Below are 19,919 nucleotides of genomic sequence, written 5' to 3'. Positions count from 1 at the left end.
TTTTGGGTAACTCACAGAGACTGTGCTCCCGTCTGGATAATAGCATTTATCACATCATGACCCCTATTGCTGACCACAAAACTACAATTCTTAGTGTTCTATTCTTGTTAGCATTGCTATAGCTTTGTCTCTCCATCCTGCATTTTCTTGACTCTTCATCTATGCTCCAACAGACTTAGGTACTCTGCAGGTCCATTTCAGTATTTTGTAAACTGGACTGCCCTAGAAATATTATTTTTCTTACTTGTCCAGAGTTACATAACATGTTGTCCTATTATTTCGCTATAATGACCTGATCTGTGAAATTTCTGCATGCATTATTCATCTTATTATTGTCAGTGAATCCGCATATATCTATATTTTTCATCTCTATCATTTATTCTGGGGATTCACTGAGGTCATCTGATCTAGCCTGCACATGGCAGGAAACTGCTTCAGTCTGTGGATCTTGGCTGGTTGCAATCTTCACTGCAGTTGGGGCTCAGTCTGCACCAGAAAACACTAGGAAAGCTCCTGGTATTGACAGAGGTATAATAGAGCAAGCAAAAAGAAGCTAGGCCACTTGAGGCATAGGCTCAGAACTGGCATACTACAACTTAGACTCATATTCCATTGGCCCAAACAAACCTTATTGCTAAGGCCAAAGTCAAGGAATCTGGAAAAGCACTTGTGCTTTAGTGGAAAAAACTTCAAAGTTATATGCGGAAAAGCATGAATACAAGGAGAAATGAAAAACTGGGACCAATGATTCAAATGACGACACCTATATACAAATACCACACACAGTAAACATCACAGACACAAACTTACAAAGAAAAGCAAAAATATAATAATTATGTATATGTTTTATATATACATAATATACACGTATATATTGTGTGTATATACATGTTCTCGAGTTTATTAAAAATCTGATAAATTAAATCTGTTCTATCAGGACTTCTGGCCACAGAGATATAACAGAGAATAAATATGTACTTACTGGTGAAACAACTAAAAAAAAGGAGAAAAACACATAATCCCCAAGACAAAGGAATAAAATGAAGTCAGCCTCAACATTGCTCCAACTTATGCGTAAAGAAAGTGTCCAGGCTACAACACAGTGAGAAGGAAATGAGGTAGAGACAGGCAGTCTTTTTGTGTTGAGAAAACATAGCTGGAGTCACAGCTCCAGCCGTGAACTGAAAGAGTTCACAGGAGATAGATTACTAGAGAGGAGAGTGATGGCAAAAGAAAAAAAAACTGCATTTGTGGAGTGCCTCCTCAAATACTTGACCAAGTGATGATTAGCACATATGTGTGAGAAAATTACCCAAGGCCACAGAAAGAAGCACCCAGAAGATTCGAAAAGTCTTGTATCAATATTAAGAAAAATTATCAGAGCATTAATAAACTATAAAAGAACATAAATGTGGGCGGCAAGCCACCCAGGTGCCAAGGCAAGGGACCGAGGACACGAGCTGTTCCAGTATAATAAAATATAAAATAAGAATAGTTATATCAGATATAGATCTTAGATATGATTATATATGAATATCATTAATCATTAGTTTGTAACAATTACTCTTTACTCCAATACTATAATAATCCTCCCTCTATAATCATAACCTAGGAAAAACCAGGCCATACAGAGATAGGAGCTGAGGGGACATAGTGAGGAGTGACCAGAAGACAGTGTGAGCCTTCTGTTATGCCCAGACAGGGCCACCAGAGGGCTCCTTGGTCTAGCAGTAACGCCAGCGTCTGGGAAGACGCCCGTTGCCAGGCGGACCGTGGTCTAAGGGTAGCGTGTCAAGGAAAAACACCCGCTACTTAGCAGACCGGGAAAGGGAGTCTCCCTTTCCCCAGGGGAGTTTAGAGAAGATTCTACTCCTTCACCTCTTGTGGAGGGCCTGACATTAGTCAGGCTCGCTTGCGGTTATCCGGAGGCCTAACCGTCTCCCTGTGATGCTGTGCTTCAGTGGTCATGCTCCTAGTCCGCCTTCATGTTCCATCCTGTACACCTGGCTCTGTCTTCTAGATAGCAGTAGCAAATTAGTGAAAGTACTAAAAGTCTCTAATAATGGTGTAAGTTGTTTCTCTCTTTGTCTCCTCTCCCTCTCTGCCTCAGCTGCCAGGCAGGGAAGGGCCCTATGGCCAGTGGACACGTGACCCACGTGGCCTTACCTATCATTGGAGATGGCTCACTCTCCTTATCCTGCCCCTTTGTCTTGTATCCAATAAATATCAGTGCAGCCTGGCATTTGGGGCCACTACTGGTCTCTGCGACTTGGTGGTAGTGGTCTCCCGGGCCCAGCTGTCTTTCCTTTTATCTCTTTGTCTTGTGTCTTTATTTCTACACTCTCTCGTCTCCACACATGGGGAGAGACCCACTGACCCTGTGGGGCTGGTCCCTACACATAAAGCGGTAAAAATGTATGCAAATAAAGATCCCAAAATAAATGGGAGACAGAAAAAGAGAAGAAATTCAGAATTCTATCAGGTAAATTTAACAAGTAGATTGAAGTAATTTAAAAGAATCAAGCAGAAATTCTGGAGCTGAAAAATGTGATGGACAAATGAAGAATGTATCAGAGTCTTTCAATAGCAGGTTTGATCAAGCAGAAGAAGGATTAGTGAGGTTGAAGGTAGGCTATGTGAAAATACATAGAGGAGACAAAAAAAAAAAGAATAAGAAACAGTAAAGCATGCCTCCAGGATCTAGAAAATAGCCTCAGAAGAATAAATCTAAGAGTTACTTGCCTTAAAGAAGAGGTAGAGAAAAAGATAGGCGTAGAAAGTTTATTCAAAGGGATAACAACAAAGAACATTCCCAACCTAGAAAAATATGTCCATATCCAAATACAATAAAGTTATAGAACACCAAGCAGATTTAACCCAAAGACAACTACCTAAAGGCATTTAACAATTGAACCCCCAAAGATCAAGGATAAAGGATCCTAAAAGCAGCAAGAGAAAAGAAACAAATAACATACAATGGAGCTCCAATACATCCAGCAGCACGAGCATTTCCTTCACTACCCTAAATGGTGTCTGTGTAGGTCACTTGCCCCATAAGTCCACTGGCTGTGAGTCCAGTTCAGCCCTAGATTCACCTAGAAGTTTCAGTCATTGGGGCCTAGACTGCCTTTCCCATTTATTTGGGGCCCCCAAGCACTTTAGCATGTGGGGGTGAGACTTGCCAGAACTCAATTTTTTGACTGCCGGGATGGACAATTTCCTTCTAGCTGAGGCTGATTTAAATACTCCTTCTGAGGGTTGGCATCAGCTGTGTTCAGCCTGGTTTTGCTTTCTGCTATTACAAAGGACTACTGAGTTCAATGCAATGTCTCACAGTTGCTGCACTGTCCCTCTCCCAGGCACAGAGATTCTCACTCTGAGCCACACAGCCACTTCCAGGGAATGGAAGAGGTGTGCCATCAGTAAATCAGAACTATATCCTACCCTCTTCCAGTGCCTCTTTCAGTAATATGAAATTAAGCCTAGGTACTGTGAATGCTCACCTGATTTTTGGTTCTTATGAAGGTGCTTATTTTGGGTAGATAGTTGTTAAATTGGTGTCCTTGTGGTAGTGGGATGATTGGAGGCTTCTATTTGGCCATCTTGCTCTGCCCCTCCATAAATGTTCTTAACAAATTTATTTGTAACAGCCACAAACAAGATACTACCAAAATGTCCATCAGCAAATGAATGGATAAACAACTAGTGGTATATCCAAACAATGCTCTACTACTCAGCATTAAAAGTAATGAACTTTTAATACTGAGTACTGATACATCCAGTTACATGAACAAATGGCAAAATAATCATATTGAATTAAAGAGCAGGCAAAAGAGTGGATACTGCAGATGCCTGTGATAATTCTAGAACATGTTAACCAACATAAAGAGACAAGTGTATAGAGCCATAGTTATTGGCTGTACTAAGGGAAAGGAGAGAGGAATTACATAGGTGCGTAAGGAAAAATTTGGGAATGAAAGATATGCTTATTGTCTTAGTTGTGATGATGGGTTCACGGCTCTAGACATATGTCAAAACTTACCAAACTGCACACTTTAAAGTACAGTTTATTTTATGTCATTATTACTTAATAGAGCTATTATAAATAAGTCTCATTTGGTCTCTTGATTTTAACTGAATTGTATGCATTTTAAAGTAAATACATATTTTATAATGTAAATAACTATTTCTTATTAGAACTTTTTATATTTAATTTACTTTTTTTCTGAAATTGGAATGTTCACATTATTATAGTTAAATTTAACAGAGTGGGGGGGAATTTGAAGTGGGGATTCTATCAAAAATTTTGAAATTCAGAGAAAAAGCTTTGAATCATTGCCAAAAGTTCAGATTTTTTTCATTCAAAATCAGAAGTGTTGATTTTATTGTTGGAAGATACATTAATTGTTTAAAGTCATTACCAGAAACTTGTAGAATTTAACTTCTATATAAATAACTATCTGAATATACAAAGTATCAAACAAAAAACGCAGCCCATACCTACAGCAAGCTGCTTTAGTAAGACACATATCTTCAATGTTTCATTCACCACTTTGGGATTTTCTTTTTATATTTTAAGATTAATGAAGCTGTTGATTTTTTTTTTTCAGGAAGAATGAAGAATGGAAGAATGAACAAACTGCAGGTTAGCCAAATAGTGCAAGTAAACAAGGAAAGACAATAAACAAATAGCCAAAGCAATTCTGAAATGGAATGTAAAAGCACTGATTTTCCTTAAATGTTTTCTCATAATTAAAAAAAGTCACTACCCAGAGATCGTCAGCTATTAGTGAAGTTTTTGTTTCTAATTTTTAAATAAATTATCTGTTTCTGTGAGCCCAATGAACTTGATAACGGTCTCAGAGTCTGGGAGCCTTGTCAAATATGTGGGGAGCTGCGTCTTCTGGATGTGGAATCATGCTCCAGTGCTGTTCTCACCAGCAGTGTTCACTCCTCTCCTGATCCCCTTCCACTCTGTTATATTTGTATTTTAATGTGTCCCTTTTGATTATCACTGTGAACTCAGAGCCTTTCCCAAACATAATTTATTTTAATTAATCATGTATATATATTCTTTTTAACATTAAAATTGGAGATGGGAATAGTTTTAATGGGTTTTTCCCCTTACAACACTTATTCTTTTATTCTAAAAGCATATTTAGTTTGACATTGAAAAGACAGTCCAGACAGACCCTCATAATTTTCCTGTATTAAGAAATGAAACTGGCTGTAACCCAAACACTCCTGGATCTTTCTGGAAAAGAAAACACACACATATGTTTCTGGGGTAAAGTTCCACTACTGCTTATAGGCCCTACTTAATGACAGAGCTGGACAAAATCATTTTAAGTTGTTACTTTATACTGATTTTACCAATTGAACATCTATTTCCCTTGCTTTTTCTTACAGTATAAGGTTTCAGCAACTAGTAAGATTTTCTTTTACAATACTTTATTGTATAATGTTACTTCTTTTTTCACACAGCCCTTTACTCCTAATTTCAATTTACAATTTTCTATGACAAGGGAGTTAAATTTGATCAAGAGGAGACAATGATTTTGGTAATTATTTTCTTCTCCAATGATAAAACTTGTGTCAATAATTTTCAGTTTAATTTACTTGTTGGTGGAGGGTTCATTAAATCTACTAAAGGAACCATTTCAATTAGAATTAACACTTTTATCTAGCTTACAAATATATATAGAAGACAAACCTTGATATGCTAATCTTCTGGGAAAAGAGGCTGTCACAGCAAATTTAAGACATTTTTTCATAACATACCACTACTCCGTGGCCATCAGACAGCAAATAAACATGCACTGTTATGTTAAGGAAAATTATCTCAAAAAAGAATTTCTGATCCTTTAGGAATTCTTAAATACTTTGATCATCACCCCTTTGAAGTAATATTCATTTAAAGAAACATTCCACGTGCAATGCTGGACTCTTCAATGTTTCATTAGTAGGTACAGAATTATTATATGATATATTTTGCATTCACAGGCAGATCATTAAATTCTGCAAGCATTGCTAATTTATGTTTCAACATCACAGTCCTTTCCTAAGAATGCCAAGTATACACATACAGAAAGAACTTTAATGGAAGAAGAGATGTATTAAGCAATAATTTTCTCCATTTCCTCCAAACAACTTTTGCATATTTATGCCATAACAGAAAGGAAGGAAAGAAGGAAAGGAAAAGAAAGGAAGAAGGAAGGTGGGAGGGAAGGAAGGAAGGAGGTGAAGGGAGAGAGGAAAGAAAAAGGGAGAAATGAAGGAAGGGAGGGAGGGAGAGAGGTAGGGAGGAAGGGAGGGAGGGAGGGAAGGCAGGAGAAAGGAAGGAAAGGAAGGAAGGAAGTAAAATTCTGAAAAATCATTTTAATATTTAATGGTAAATAATTTCTCCAAATCCTTACTTTTGATGAATTAGAATGAATGGGTTGGATATCTATCTATTGATCTATCTATCTCTCTTTTTATCTCTTTCTCTGTTCATCTCTATCTTAAAAGACAAGAGGTATAAAATGGGAAAATATAGTCACATTTTACAGGAAAGTTTAATCAAGTACACAGTATAAGAAAGTTCAAATATAAATAAACATAATGATAAAATATTCACCATTCAGCATAAATTCAGTTCTTTAAAGGGCAAAAATAAGACAGATTGGGTGGTGGAGAGGGCAGAGAAAAAGAGAAGTACAAAAATAAGATAATGACAATATACAATAATGATGAGTTTGCAGGAGGCATTACTGAAGACCCATGCCAAAAACAAAAACATAAAACTCCTATGCAAAAACATGCTTCATAATTTGAATATAACTATTATTTTGGTTGAAAACAAAGGTTCTTGTTTATATCTTAAGCAGGTAAGATATATTACTTATTTTAGAAATATCTTCATAAAAAGTTTTTATTCAAGATTATCAATTTTGGGAAAATTTCAAAGAACACCCATTTTAAACGTATTTCATAACATAATAAGCTAAGTATACAAAGTGTATATACACTTATGGCCTCCATGTGAGTGTACATCCCTTCATATAAGCAACAGCACAATTATAAATAGTACTGTGTTCCAAGGATTTGTGTATTGTTTGACACAGATTGTGATAATTAATGGCAATTCATGGTTTTTCAGGACGTAGTGGGTACGCAGTAAATATTAGGCCTCCATCACACCTTAATAAACATATATCTAGGATTGCTAAAAGCAGAATATAATATAGATGTACGGAGAAAAACATGAGAACCTACTGGAAATTTAGTCTATGGTTCACAGAAAATCTTTTTTTTTAATCATTTCTAAGTAAAATATAATTAAATTTTATTTATAATCTGATGCTGTGTATACTTTTACACAAAGAATATAAATCATTAACTCACACTTTTTTAAACAAGCGCATTTATATAAGACCTCACACTACAACAATCGTAGAAGAAAATCTAAGAAATACCATTCTGAATACTGGGCTTGAGAAAGAATTTATGACTAAGTCCTCAAAAGCAATTGCAACAAAAACAAAAATTGACAAGTGAGGCCTAATTAAGCTAAAGAGCTTCTACACAGCAAAAGAAATTATCAACAGGGTAAACAGACAACCTACAGAATGGGAGAGTATATTTGCAAACTATGCATCTGAAAAAGGTCTAATATTCAGAATCTGTAAAGAACTAAAACAATTCAACAAGTGTAAATAAATAAACAAGCCCATTAAAGTGGGCAAATATACTAACAGATACTTCTCAAAAGACATGTAAGTAGCCAAGAAACATATGAAAAGTGTTCCACATCACTAATCGTGAGAGAAATGTAAATAAAAACAATAACGAGATACCATTTGAAATCAGTCAGAAGGGCTATTATTAAAAAGTCAAAAAACAACAAGTCCAGTGTGGTGGCTCATACCTATAATCCCAGTACTTGAGAGGCCGAGGGGGGCAGATTGCTTAAGCCCAGGAGTTTGAGACAAGCCTGGGCAACAAGACAAAACCCAGTTTATTTAAAAAAAAAAAAATATATATATATATATATATACACACACACACACACACACACATAAATTTTATGTATATATATTTTAGTTTTATAATATATTCATATATAAAAATATATATATGAATATACATATATATATATGAATATACATAATTAGTTGGGCAGGTGGCACACATGTGTAGTTCCAGCTACCATGGAGGCTGAGATGGGTGGATCATCTGAGCCCAGAGTCAGAGATGTCAATGCTACTGTGAGCTGTGATCATGCCAATGCACTCCAGCCTGGGTGACAGAGTCAGACCCTGTCTCAAAAAAAAAAGCAAAAACAGATGCTGGCGAGGCTGCAAAGAAAAGGGAAAACTTATATACTGTTGTGGGAATGTAAATTAGTTCAGCCACCATGGAAAGCAGTTTGTAGGTTTCTCAAAGAACTTAAAACAAAACTACCATTTGATCCAACAATCCCATTACTGGGTACATATATATTTTTAAATCAATCACTCTACCAAAAAGACATACACTTGTAAGTTCATCACAGCATTATTCACAATATCAAACACATTGAATCAACCTAGGTGCCCTCCAATTGTGTAGCAGATAAAGAAAATATGGTATATATGTACCATGGAGTACTACGCAGCCACAAAAAAGAGAAAGAAATAATGTTCTTTGCTGCAACATGGATAAGGCAGCAAGCCATTATCCCAAGTAAATTAATGCACAAACAGAAAACCATACTTACTTATAAGTAAGTATGTCCTCACTTATAAGTGGGAGTTAAATCTTAGGTACACATATATATAAAGATGGCAACAATGGACACTGAAAACTACTAGAGGAAGGAGCGGGGTGGGGGATAAGGGGTGAAAAACTATTGAGTATTATGCTCACTACCTGGGTGATGGGATCATTTGTATCAGAAACCTTAGTGTCACACAATATACCCATAAAACCAGCCTGTAAACATATCCCTTAAATCTAAAATAAAAGTTGAAAAAGAAATAGAAGTTAAACAAATCACAAATACATTTTTAGTGTATGTCATGGCAATTAGTCAAAATGCAAAATGAGAGAATTAGCTGGTATTAAAAAGAGTCCTTGAGAAATGTCTCCTAATGTAACCAGTATAGCCAGTTTGCTAGCTTACTCTAAAGATAATCCCTCCCTTGTTTGTTTCTTGATACACATATATCTAACTACCTGTTTGCTTGAAATGTCCAAAGGCTAATCTTACAACAATCCAGGCATGAGGCAGAGATGGCAGTTTCAATTTTCTTCCTTTCAAGATGAAACAGTTGTGCAGTTAATCCCTAACCTGACCTCTACTGAGATGATGCCAACCAGGCCTCTGGATAGTCAAACTAGCAGTGGAAAACAACAAGCAGACCTGCACCATGCACACTCCTGTACAGTTTCCATGCAACCTTCCCCCTTAAAATCCCCTTATACAGACTGAGAATTTAAGATGGATTTTTCAGACTTGAGTCTGGCCGTCTCCCAAGGTGTCACCACTTGAATAAAGCTGCTTTCCTTCCATGAAACCTTACTTCTTATGTGTTTGTCTTTTCAGGTGGCATGCATCCAAACCTTAGTTTGGTTACAAGTAAGTAGCAAGCACTTGACTAACACTCCTTTATGAAAATACACACACACACACACACGTACCACATACACATCCCTACATTTTTTACTAACATAATCTCTCTCAGATATTTCTGCATTTTAATAAAAACCAAATTCTTTCCGAAGACAAATAAATATGAAATCCTCTATTGAAAGCTTTTGAATGTATATTCCTTAGCATAGATGCTTTGATAAATAACTGAGCATGGTGGCATGTGCCTGTAGTCCCAGCTACTTGGAGGCTGAGGCACGAGAATCACTTGAACCCGGGAGGTGGAGGTTGCAGTACGCCGAGATCGCTACCGCACTCCAGCCTGGGCAACAGAGTGAGACACTGCCTCAAAATAAATAAATAAATAAAAATAATTTTTTGAAACAAGATAAATGACTGAATAAAAAGATGGTTACCTTTTGAGAGAAATATTTCCAGTAGAGGTTTTATTCTATGTTTAATTACAAAAATGCTACCCACTAATATATGGCTAAAAAATAACAAGTTTGATAACTTTTTATTTCCAAGATATGCATTAATTTGCTTATAGGGCAGAGGTATGCAAATATAATCCATAAATGACTAGATAGTAAATATTTTAAGCTTTGTAGGCCATATGGTGTCTGACACAGCTACTCAACCCTGCTACTATAGCTTGAAAGCAGACACAGATAATATGTAAATGAATAACTTGGCTGTATTCCAACACACTTTATTTACAAAAATGGGTTGGGGTTGGCAATCAGGCTATGGTCTGCCAATTTCTGCTACAAGTTATTACATGATATTACAAATAATCTAGAATTTCCCTTTGATTGACCAGAACCCATATTTCATACCAACACAATGTCTTCTTAATGAAAACACACAAAAAAAAAAACAAAACAAATTTTGGCTGTAAATGTAACCGTTTAATATTTTAGTAATGCTACTCTTTTGCTTTTTCTTTTATTCTTCAAAAGTTACTGTTTCGGGGCGGGGCCAAGATGGCCAACTAGAAGCAGCGGCCTTTGGAGGCTCCTATCAAAAAAAAAAAAAAAACAATGATAAGCATGTGAATCCTTCAATGGCAACCAAGGTAACCAGGTTCTCTCATCAAAATTGACTAGAAGGCTAGCATGACCCATGGAGAGAAGGAAGAGCAGAGTGGTGCAGTGGCCTACCTGAGAGCCACAAGGGAAGGGGAGTCTGTTCCCTCCAGCCAAGTGAGGTGGTGAGTGAGCATGCTACCCAGCCAGGGAAACTACTTTTTCTGGGGAACTGTGCAACCCATGGATCGAAAGATCCCACTCATGAAACCATGCCACCGGGGCGTAGCCTCCCAACCCCGGAATGTGCAGATTCTTACAGCCTCTCAGCTGGAATCTGCTTAAGCCAACGAAACTCCTTGGGGGAGGGGCAACCGGCACCAGCTGCAGCTGCCTGCTCTCTAAGCCCTTTGAGCTCCTTGGCGGAGAGGCAGCAACCAGCACTGGGACTGGCAACTGCCTACCACACTAAGCTCCCTGGATGGGGGAAGGGCAGCACCCATTTCTAAAGCTCTAGGCTGCTCTTTTCCCCTGCCAGAGCCAGGGAGGCTGGTTTGGTCCCAAGACTTTTCCCCACAGCCCAAAACACTGGCTGTGGCAGTATGCAGCCAGAATGCCTCTTAAGGTCTAACCCGGACCCATCCTTCCTCAGTGGGCAGGATTTCCCTGCAGGATCTCCAGTAACTCCAGCCAGAGGATCAGGGACAGAATTTGGATCTCCCTGGGCCTTAGCCCCTAGGGGAAGGAGTGGCCACAGTCTCTGTAGAGCAGCAGACTTAGCCTTTCCTCTTGGTAGTTCTGAGGAATTCAGGCAGCCCAGACTAGTGGGTTTCCCTCCAGCAAAACACACCTTCTCCACCAAGGGACAAAGTGCTTCATTAAATGACTCCTGCTCCCCGTGATACTCAACTGGGTTGTCAGACATCCTATACAGGAGTGATCCTACTGATATCAGGTTGGTGACCTTCAAGGTCAGAGGTGCCAAAAGAAGGAGAAGGCACCCATCTTTGCTGCTCTCCAGCCTCCATGAATGGTATCTCCAGGCAGGGGAGCGAATCAGATGAATAAGGCATGAAGTAAACCCCAAACAAACTGCAGTAGCCCTACAGAAGAGGGACCTGACTATTGAAAGAAAACCAAACAAGCAGAAAGGGACAACAACAGCATCATCATCAACAACAACAACAACAAAAGGGCCCCCATAAAAAACCCATCCAAGGGTCAGCAGCCTCAAAGGCCGAAACTACACAAATTCACAAAGATGAGAATCAATGAAAAAATGCTGAAAACCCAAAAGGCCAGAGTGCCTCTTCTCAACCAAATGATTACAGCATCTCTCCATCAAGGGCACAGAACTAGATGGAGGATAAGATGGATAAATTGACAGAAGTAGGGCTTTAGGAGATGGGTAATAAAAAACTATGATGAGCTAAAAGAGCATGTTCTAACCCAACTCAAAGAAGCGAAGAACCTTGATAAAAGGTTAGAGGAACTGCTAACTACAATAACCAGTTTATATAGCTTGAACATAAAACAACCTGATGGGGCTGAAAAACACGGCACAAGAACTTCACGAAGCATACACAAGTATCAACAGCCAAATAGACCCAGCGGAAGAAAGGTTATCAGAGTTTGAAGACCACCTTACTGAAATAAGACATGCAGACAAGAATAGAGAAAAAAGAATGAAAAAGAATGAACAAAGCCTCCAAAAAACATGTGACTTCATAAAAAGACCGAACCTATGATTGATTGGAGTACCAGAAGGAGACAGGGAGAATGGAAATGAGCTGGAAAACACACTTCAGGATATTATCCAGGAGGACTTCCTCAACCTAGCAAGACAGACCAACATGCAAATTCAGAAAATATAGAGAACACCATTAAGATACTCCACAAGAACATAATCTGCAAGACACATAATCATCAGATTCTCCAAGGTCGAAATGAACACAAAACTGTTAAGGGCAGCCAGAGAGAAAGGCCAGGTTACCTACAAAGGGAAGCCCATCAGACTAACAGCAGACTTCTCAGCAGAAACCCTACAAGCAAGAAGAGAGTGGGAGGCCAATATTCAACATTTTTAAAGAAAAGAATTTTCAACGAGGAATTTAATATCCAGCCAAACTAAGTTTCTTAAGCAAAGGAGAAATAAAATCCTTTACAGACAAACAAATGCTCAGGGATTTCATTACCACCAGGTCTGCCCTGCAAGAGCTCCTGAAAGAAGCACTAAATATGGAAAGGAAAAACTGGTACCAGCCACTGCAAAAACATACCAAAATATAAAGACCAAAGACACTGTGAAGAAACTACATCAACTAGTATGCAAAATAACCAAATAGCATAATGATGACAGGATCAAATTCACACATAATGATACTAACCTTAAATGTAAATGGGCTAAATGCCCCAATTAAAAGATACAGACCGGTGATTTGGATAAGGAGTCAAGACCCATCGGTGTTCTGTATTCAGGAGACCCATCTTGTGTGCAAAGACACACACAGGCTCAAAATAAAGGGATGGAGGAAAATTTACCAAGCAAATGGAAAGAAAAAAAAAAGCAGGGATTGCAATCCTAATCTCTGATAAAACAGACTTTAAACCAACAGAGATCAAAAAAGACAAGGAAGGGCATCACATAATGGTAAAGGCAATAATTCAACAAGAAGAGCTAACTATTCTGAATACATATGCAAACATTACAGAAGGGCACAGATTCATAAGACAAGTTCTTAGACACCTACAAAGACACCTAGACTCCCATGCAATAACAGTGGAAAACTTTAACACCCCACTCTCGGTACTAGACAGATGAACAAGACAGAAAATTAACAAGGATATTTAGGACTTGAACTCAGCTCTGGATCAAGTGGACCTAATAGACATCTACAGAACTCTCCACCCCAAAACAACAGAATATATATTCTTCTCAGTGCCACATGGCACTTATTCTAAAATCGACCACATAATTGGAAGTAAAACACTCCTCAGCAAATGCAAAAGAGCTGAAATAATAACAAACAGTCTCTCTGATCACAGTGCAATCAAATTAGAACTCAGGATTAAGAAACCCACTCAAAACCACACAATTTAATGGAAATTGAACAACCTGCTCCTGAATGACTCCTGGGTAAATGATGAAATTAAGGCAGATATCAAGTTCTTGGAAACCAATGAGAACAAAGGGATGACATACCAGAATCTCTGAGACACAGCTAAAGCAGTGTTAAGAGGGAAATTTATAGCACTAAATGCCCACATCAGAAAGCTAGAAAGATCTTGAATCAACACCCTAAAATCAAAATTAAAAGAGCTAGAGAGGCAAGAGCAAATTAATCCAAAGGCTAACAGAAGACAAGAAATAACAAAGACCAGAGAAGAACTGAAAGAGATAGAGACACGAACAACATTCCAAAAAATCAACGAATCCAGGAGCTGTTTTTTGAAAAAATTAAAAAAAGACTGCTAGCCAGACTAGCAAAGAAGAAGAGAAGAATCAAATGGACACAATAAAAAATGATACAGGGGATATCACCACTGACCCCACAGAAATACAAACTACCATTGGAGAATACTATAAACATCTCTATGCAAATAAACTAGAAAATCTAGTAGAAATGGATAACTTCCTGGACGCATACACCCTACCAAGACTAAACCAGGAAGAAGTTGAATCCCTGAATAGACTAATAACAAGCTCTTAAATTGAGGCAGTAATTAATAGCCTACCAACCAAAAAAGCCCAGGACTAGACGGATTCACAGCTGAACTCTACCAGAAATACAAAGAGGAGCTGGGACCATTCCTTCTGAAATTATTCCAAACAATTGAAAAGGAGGAACTCCTCCGTAACTCATTTTATGAAGCCAACATCATCCTGATACCAAAACTGGGAAGAGACACAACAAAAAGAGAAAACTTCAGGCCAATATCCCTGATGAACACTGATGCAAAAATCCTCAATAAAATACTGGCAAACCGAATCCAGCAGCACATCAACAAACTTATCCATCATGATCAAGTCAGCTTCATCCCTGGGATGCAAGGCTGGTTCAACATACCCAAATCGATAAATGTAATCTATCACATAAATAGAACCAAAGACAAAAACCACATGATTATCTCAATAGATGCAGAAAAGGCCTTTGTTAAAATTCAATATCCCTTCATGTTAAAAACTCTTAATAAACTAGGTATTGATGGCACACATCTCAAAATAATAAGAGCTATTTATGACAAACTCATAGCCATTATCATATTGAATGGGCAAAAGCTGGAAGCATTCCCTTTGAAAACTGGCACAAGACAAGGATGCCCTCTCTTACCACACCTATTCTATATAGTATTGGAAGTTCTGGCCAGGGCAATCAGGTAAGGGAAAGAAACAAGGGGTATTCAAATAGGAAGGGAGGAAGTCAAGCTGTCTCTGTTTGTAGACGACATGATTTTATATTTAGAAAACCCCATCATCTCAGCCCAAAAACCTCTTGAACTGATAAGCAACTCCAGCAAAGTCGCAGAATATAAAATCAATGTGCAAAACTCACAAGCATTCCTTTACATCAACAATAGGCAAGTGGAGAGTCAAATCATGAATGAACTCCCATTCACAATTGCTACAAAGAGAATAATATACCTAGGAATACAGCTAACAAGGGATATGAAGGACCTCTTCAAGGAGAACTACAAACCACTGCTCAAGGAAATAAGAGAGAACATAAACAAATGGGAAAACATTCCAACCTCATGGATACGAAGATTCAATAATGTGAAAATGGCCATACTGCTCAAAGTAATTTATAGATTCAATGCTATTCCCATCAGACTACCATTGACATTCTTCACAAAATTAGAAAAAAAGCTATTTTAAATTTCATATGGAATCAAAGAAGATCTGGCATAGCCAAGACAATCCTAAGCAAAAAGAACAAAGCTGGAGGCATCACACTACCTGATATCAAACTGTACTACAAGACTACAGTAACCAAAACCGCATGGTACTGATGCCAAAACAGACATATAGACCAAAGGATCAGAACAGAGACCTCAGAAATAACACCACACATCTACAACCATCTGATCCTTGACAAACCTGACAAAAACAAGCAATGGGGAAAGGATCTCCTATTCATTAAATGGTGCTGGAAAAACTGGACACTTTCCTTATAGCTTATACAAAAATTAACTCAAGATAGATTAAATACTTAAATGTAAAACCAAAAACCATAAAAACCCTATAAGAAAACCTAGGCAATACCATTCAGGACATAGGCATGGGCAAAGACTTCATGACAAAAATGCCAAAAGCAACTGCAACAAAAGCCATAATTGATAAATGGGATCTAATTAGTCTAAAGAGCTTCTGAACAGCAAAATTAACTATCATCAGAGTGAATGGGAAACCTACAGAATGGGAGAAAATTTTGGCAGTTTACTCATCTGACAAATGTCTAATATCCAGACTTTAAAAGGAACTTAAACATATTTACAAGAAAAAGACAAACAACCCCATCAAAAAGTGGGCATAGGACATAGACACTTCTCAAAAGAAGAAATGTATGTGGTCAATAAAAATATGAAAAAAAGCTCAACAGCATTGGTTATCAGAGAAATGTACATCAAAACCACAATAAGACACCTTATCATGCCAGTCAGAATGGTGATTATTAAAAAGTCAAGAAACACATTGCTGGTGAGGCTGTGGAGAAATAGGAATGCTTTTACATTGTTGGTGTGAATGTAAATTAGTTCAACCATTATGGAAGACATATAGTGATTCCTCAAGGATCTAGAACCAGAAATACCATTTGACTCAGTAATGCCATTACTGGGTATATACCCACAGGAATATGAATCATTCTACTATAAAGACACATGCATGCATATGTTTATTGCAGCACTATTTACAATAGCAAAGACATGGAACCAAACCAAATGCCCATCAATGTTAGACTGGATAACAGAAACGTGGTACCTATATACACCATGGAATACTATGCAGCCATAAAAAGGAATGAGACCATGTCCTTTGCAGGGACACCAATGAAGCTGGAAGCCCTCATCCTCAGCAAACTAACACAGGAACAGAAAACCAAACACTGCATGTTCTCACTCATAAGTGGGGGTTGAACATCCATTAAGAACACATGGACACAGGGAGGGGAACATCACACACTGGGGCCTGTTGTGGGGTGGGGGGGTGAGGGGAAGAAATTTAGAGGACGGGTCAATAGGGGCAGCAAACCACCATGGCACAAATATACCTATGTAACAAATCTGCATGTTCTGCACATTTATCCCCCCTTTTCTTTTTGAAGAAGAAATAAAGAAAAAAAGAAATAGGAAAGCAAATCATTTTTAAAAAGTTATTGCTTCATTACAGTTATAAATTTTCATGAAAATCCTAATTTGTATCCTACAAGTCGGCCTCATTTTATTATAACTTTGCCTTAGGCTTCATTTTAAAGCAACAAGAAACTCTGTGGGAATTCTCTTTTCCCCAAATAGATCTCTCCACTAAGGTACGATGGCTGCTAATTTCCAACATTCAACTCACATTTAATTGTGAGAGTGACTCTTCCGGGGCTTAGTTAAGAAATTGGCCTATAATCCCAGCACTTTGGGAGGCCAAGGTGGGAGGATCACCGGAGGTCAGGAGTTTGAGGCCAGCCTGGCCAATATGGCAAAACCCCGTCTCTACTAAAAATACAAAAATTAGCTGGGCATGGTGGTGTGCGCCTGTAATCCCAGCTATTTGGGTGGATGAGGCAGCAGAATCTCTTGAACCCAGGAGGCAGAGGTTGCAGTGAACCGAGATTTCACCATTGCACTCCAGCCTGGGCGACAAGAGTGAAACTCTGTCTCAAAAGAAAAAAAAGAAAAGAAATTGCAATACTCACCCTATGTCCAAATGATCATTGTTTCTCCTCCCCAATACCAACCCCTACAACATAACAACCATGGCATTAAACAATCTGTCTATTCTTCCCATTAATTAATAAACTCAATTTCACCATTGTTTTACTACTTCATGTAATTTAGTCTATTTTTAACCTCTTTTCTTGGTAACATTGATGAATATTTATCTTTGGAAGTTAATACTATATATTTTAAATATAGTCCTTTAAACACATTTTAATATCTGCCAGGAATACTCTTCTAGTTTACTGTTCTTTTTAAATATTCCTTTATATTGCAATGCATTTGTTATTTTACACAAAAATGAGCACCGTTTTTGCTGAATTCAAAGTAGCAAAAACAGTAAGAATTTTGAGTCTGACTTGTTTACAACTCCTATCCAAGAACATAGTATATATATTATATTCTTTATGTCACTCAAAACATATTTATACTTCATAGCATTCAACAGAATCTCCTCATCCCAGTTTTTAATAAATTAAAGAAAATACATAGAATTCAACATTAAGGTAACAATCCATCAAGGTCAAATAACTTAACTTCATTAAACCACAGATTGGTCATCTAAGGAAATATATTATTATAACATATCTCATGATAGATAAATAGAAAAATTTTATGGTCACCTCAATAGATGAAAGAGAATTTCTGAAAAAAAAAAACAACCCTCATGAATAAAAATTATTTATGTAAGTAAGGTATGCTATTTATTTTATAGGCTAATTTAAAAAATCATATACATATAATATTAATACTTCAACTCCATAGTGAATTAGTTCATAATAGCAATCTATATATAAGTGCACCCACATAAAATTAGGCTTCAAGAGGAAAGTCCTCCTGGTCATAATGCAATTATTAAATTAATAGAGAATCTTCAATGTTTTACAAATTAACACAATTTTTACATTTAATTTTATTAAAAATATTTAATTGTAAACATAAAGAATATAGGCTCCTTAATTACGAGGGGGTAAAAAATAACCAATCCTGAAGAGTAGTTTACTTTTAAAAAAGAATAGAAATAAAGCCAAGAAATGAGAATATTAGTCATTTATTTTAAAAAAGACCAAATATACCATAATCCTAGTTAAAGAATTCTATCCAAGACAATAGTTATCTCTGTCCAACAGAACAGTGTTTCCATCTTTCAAGAGGTTTTCATCACTTTTTATGGCAGTCACTTTTGATACTGTCCAATAATGGGAATAAATCATGCTTTTTTCTGTCCATTGCTGCAGAAAAGCAGAGCTTGTTTTTACGGTCTCAGTGTTCCCATCTATTTTTGGTACAGCATGCTTCTTTTCATGCTGATAGTCCTTGTATACAGTGACTTGAAACTGAACATCTCCATCTCTTTAAATTTACCACTACTCTACAGTTCCCTGTAAAACTGAGACTACCATTTCCAGTAATAATATTTATTTATTTATTGATACTCATTCTAAAAAAATAGTTTGTAGTAATTTCAGATTGAAAACGATAACTTGTTACCAGAAGTTTTCATAATATCATAATGGAGAACTATTTATAAAAGTCAAATTTTCAATTGATAGTATCACATGCCAAAGGAAGAAAAAACTGAGTACAAAAAGTATTATTTCCTAAAAAGGCCACATGAATAACTGAGAACACCAGTAATTTCTTAAATTTTTGTAAAGTTATTGTCTCAAAGGACTCAAAAATATTACGAATGTCCTCCAATATCACCATAAGTTATATCTGAGTTTATGTCCACATCTGGGATGATTTTCTTACAAGAGACAACAAGATATCTTAAAAACAATTTGAATGTATTTATGTAAAATACATTATTCTTCAAATAATGCATGAACTGTTATTGCAGAAGGTTTACCACAAATGTTCCCTGTTGCTATTTTTAGTTTCTATATGAAAATAATCACACTTTCTTCAAAATAGTTGAATACTATTTATTTCTATATAAAGAGAATAAGGTTTGAATTTATAAAAATAACTGTTTAATTTGGCATACTTAGTTCGGTTTATATCTGGTTTTATGAAACACACACACATATATACGAACACACATGCATATATATATATATATCAATTTCTGACTGGGCTGGAGAGTTTACAGAAAAGAAAAGTAAGAAGCTTTGGGCTTTAATCTTTCAGATCAAAATATCCTCAGAGAACCAGAGATTTAGGAAGGCTGTAAAGAAATGTCTTGCCTTTTGTAGCCAGATAACACACAGCTAAAAATCTAAAAATCAGGCCCCAAATTTAATTTACATTGCTAAGATATATACACTATATATATATATATATAACTTAGCTTACTACCTGCCTACTGTTCAAAAAAGAAAAATCCTGATTACCCTAATTACTTGACA

General features: G+C 36.9%; 1 protein-coding gene across 9 annotated transcripts in view; it reads right to left on the bottom strand.

The window, feature by feature from the left end:
- EPHA6 (EPH receptor A6) overlaps positions 1-19,919 on the bottom strand; it is a 955,687-nt gene that overhangs the window by 748,933 nt on the left and 186,835 nt on the right. Inside the window, exon 4 of one of the 9 annotated variants that reach the window (XM_034956984.3) lies at positions 9,825-10,633. The exons of the other annotated variants lie outside the window; for them this stretch is intronic. Within the exon in view, the coding sequence (XP_034812875.2) occupies positions 10,608-10,633 (26 nt within the window). The 3' untranslated portion in view covers positions 9,825-10,607. Of the gene's footprint in view, positions 1-9,824; positions 10,634-19,919 lie in introns of those variants that run through there. 9 annotated transcript variants of the gene reach the window in all.

This window comes from Pan paniscus, chromosome 2 (assembly GCF_029289425.2).
Source record: "Pan paniscus chromosome 2, NHGRI_mPanPan1-v2.0_pri, whole genome shotgun sequence".
NCBI lineage: Eukaryota > Metazoa > Chordata > Mammalia > Primates > Hominidae > Pan > Pan paniscus.
The sequence above is the reverse complement of the archived record's forward strand: the minus strand, read 5'-3'. Positions and strand labels throughout refer to the sequence as shown.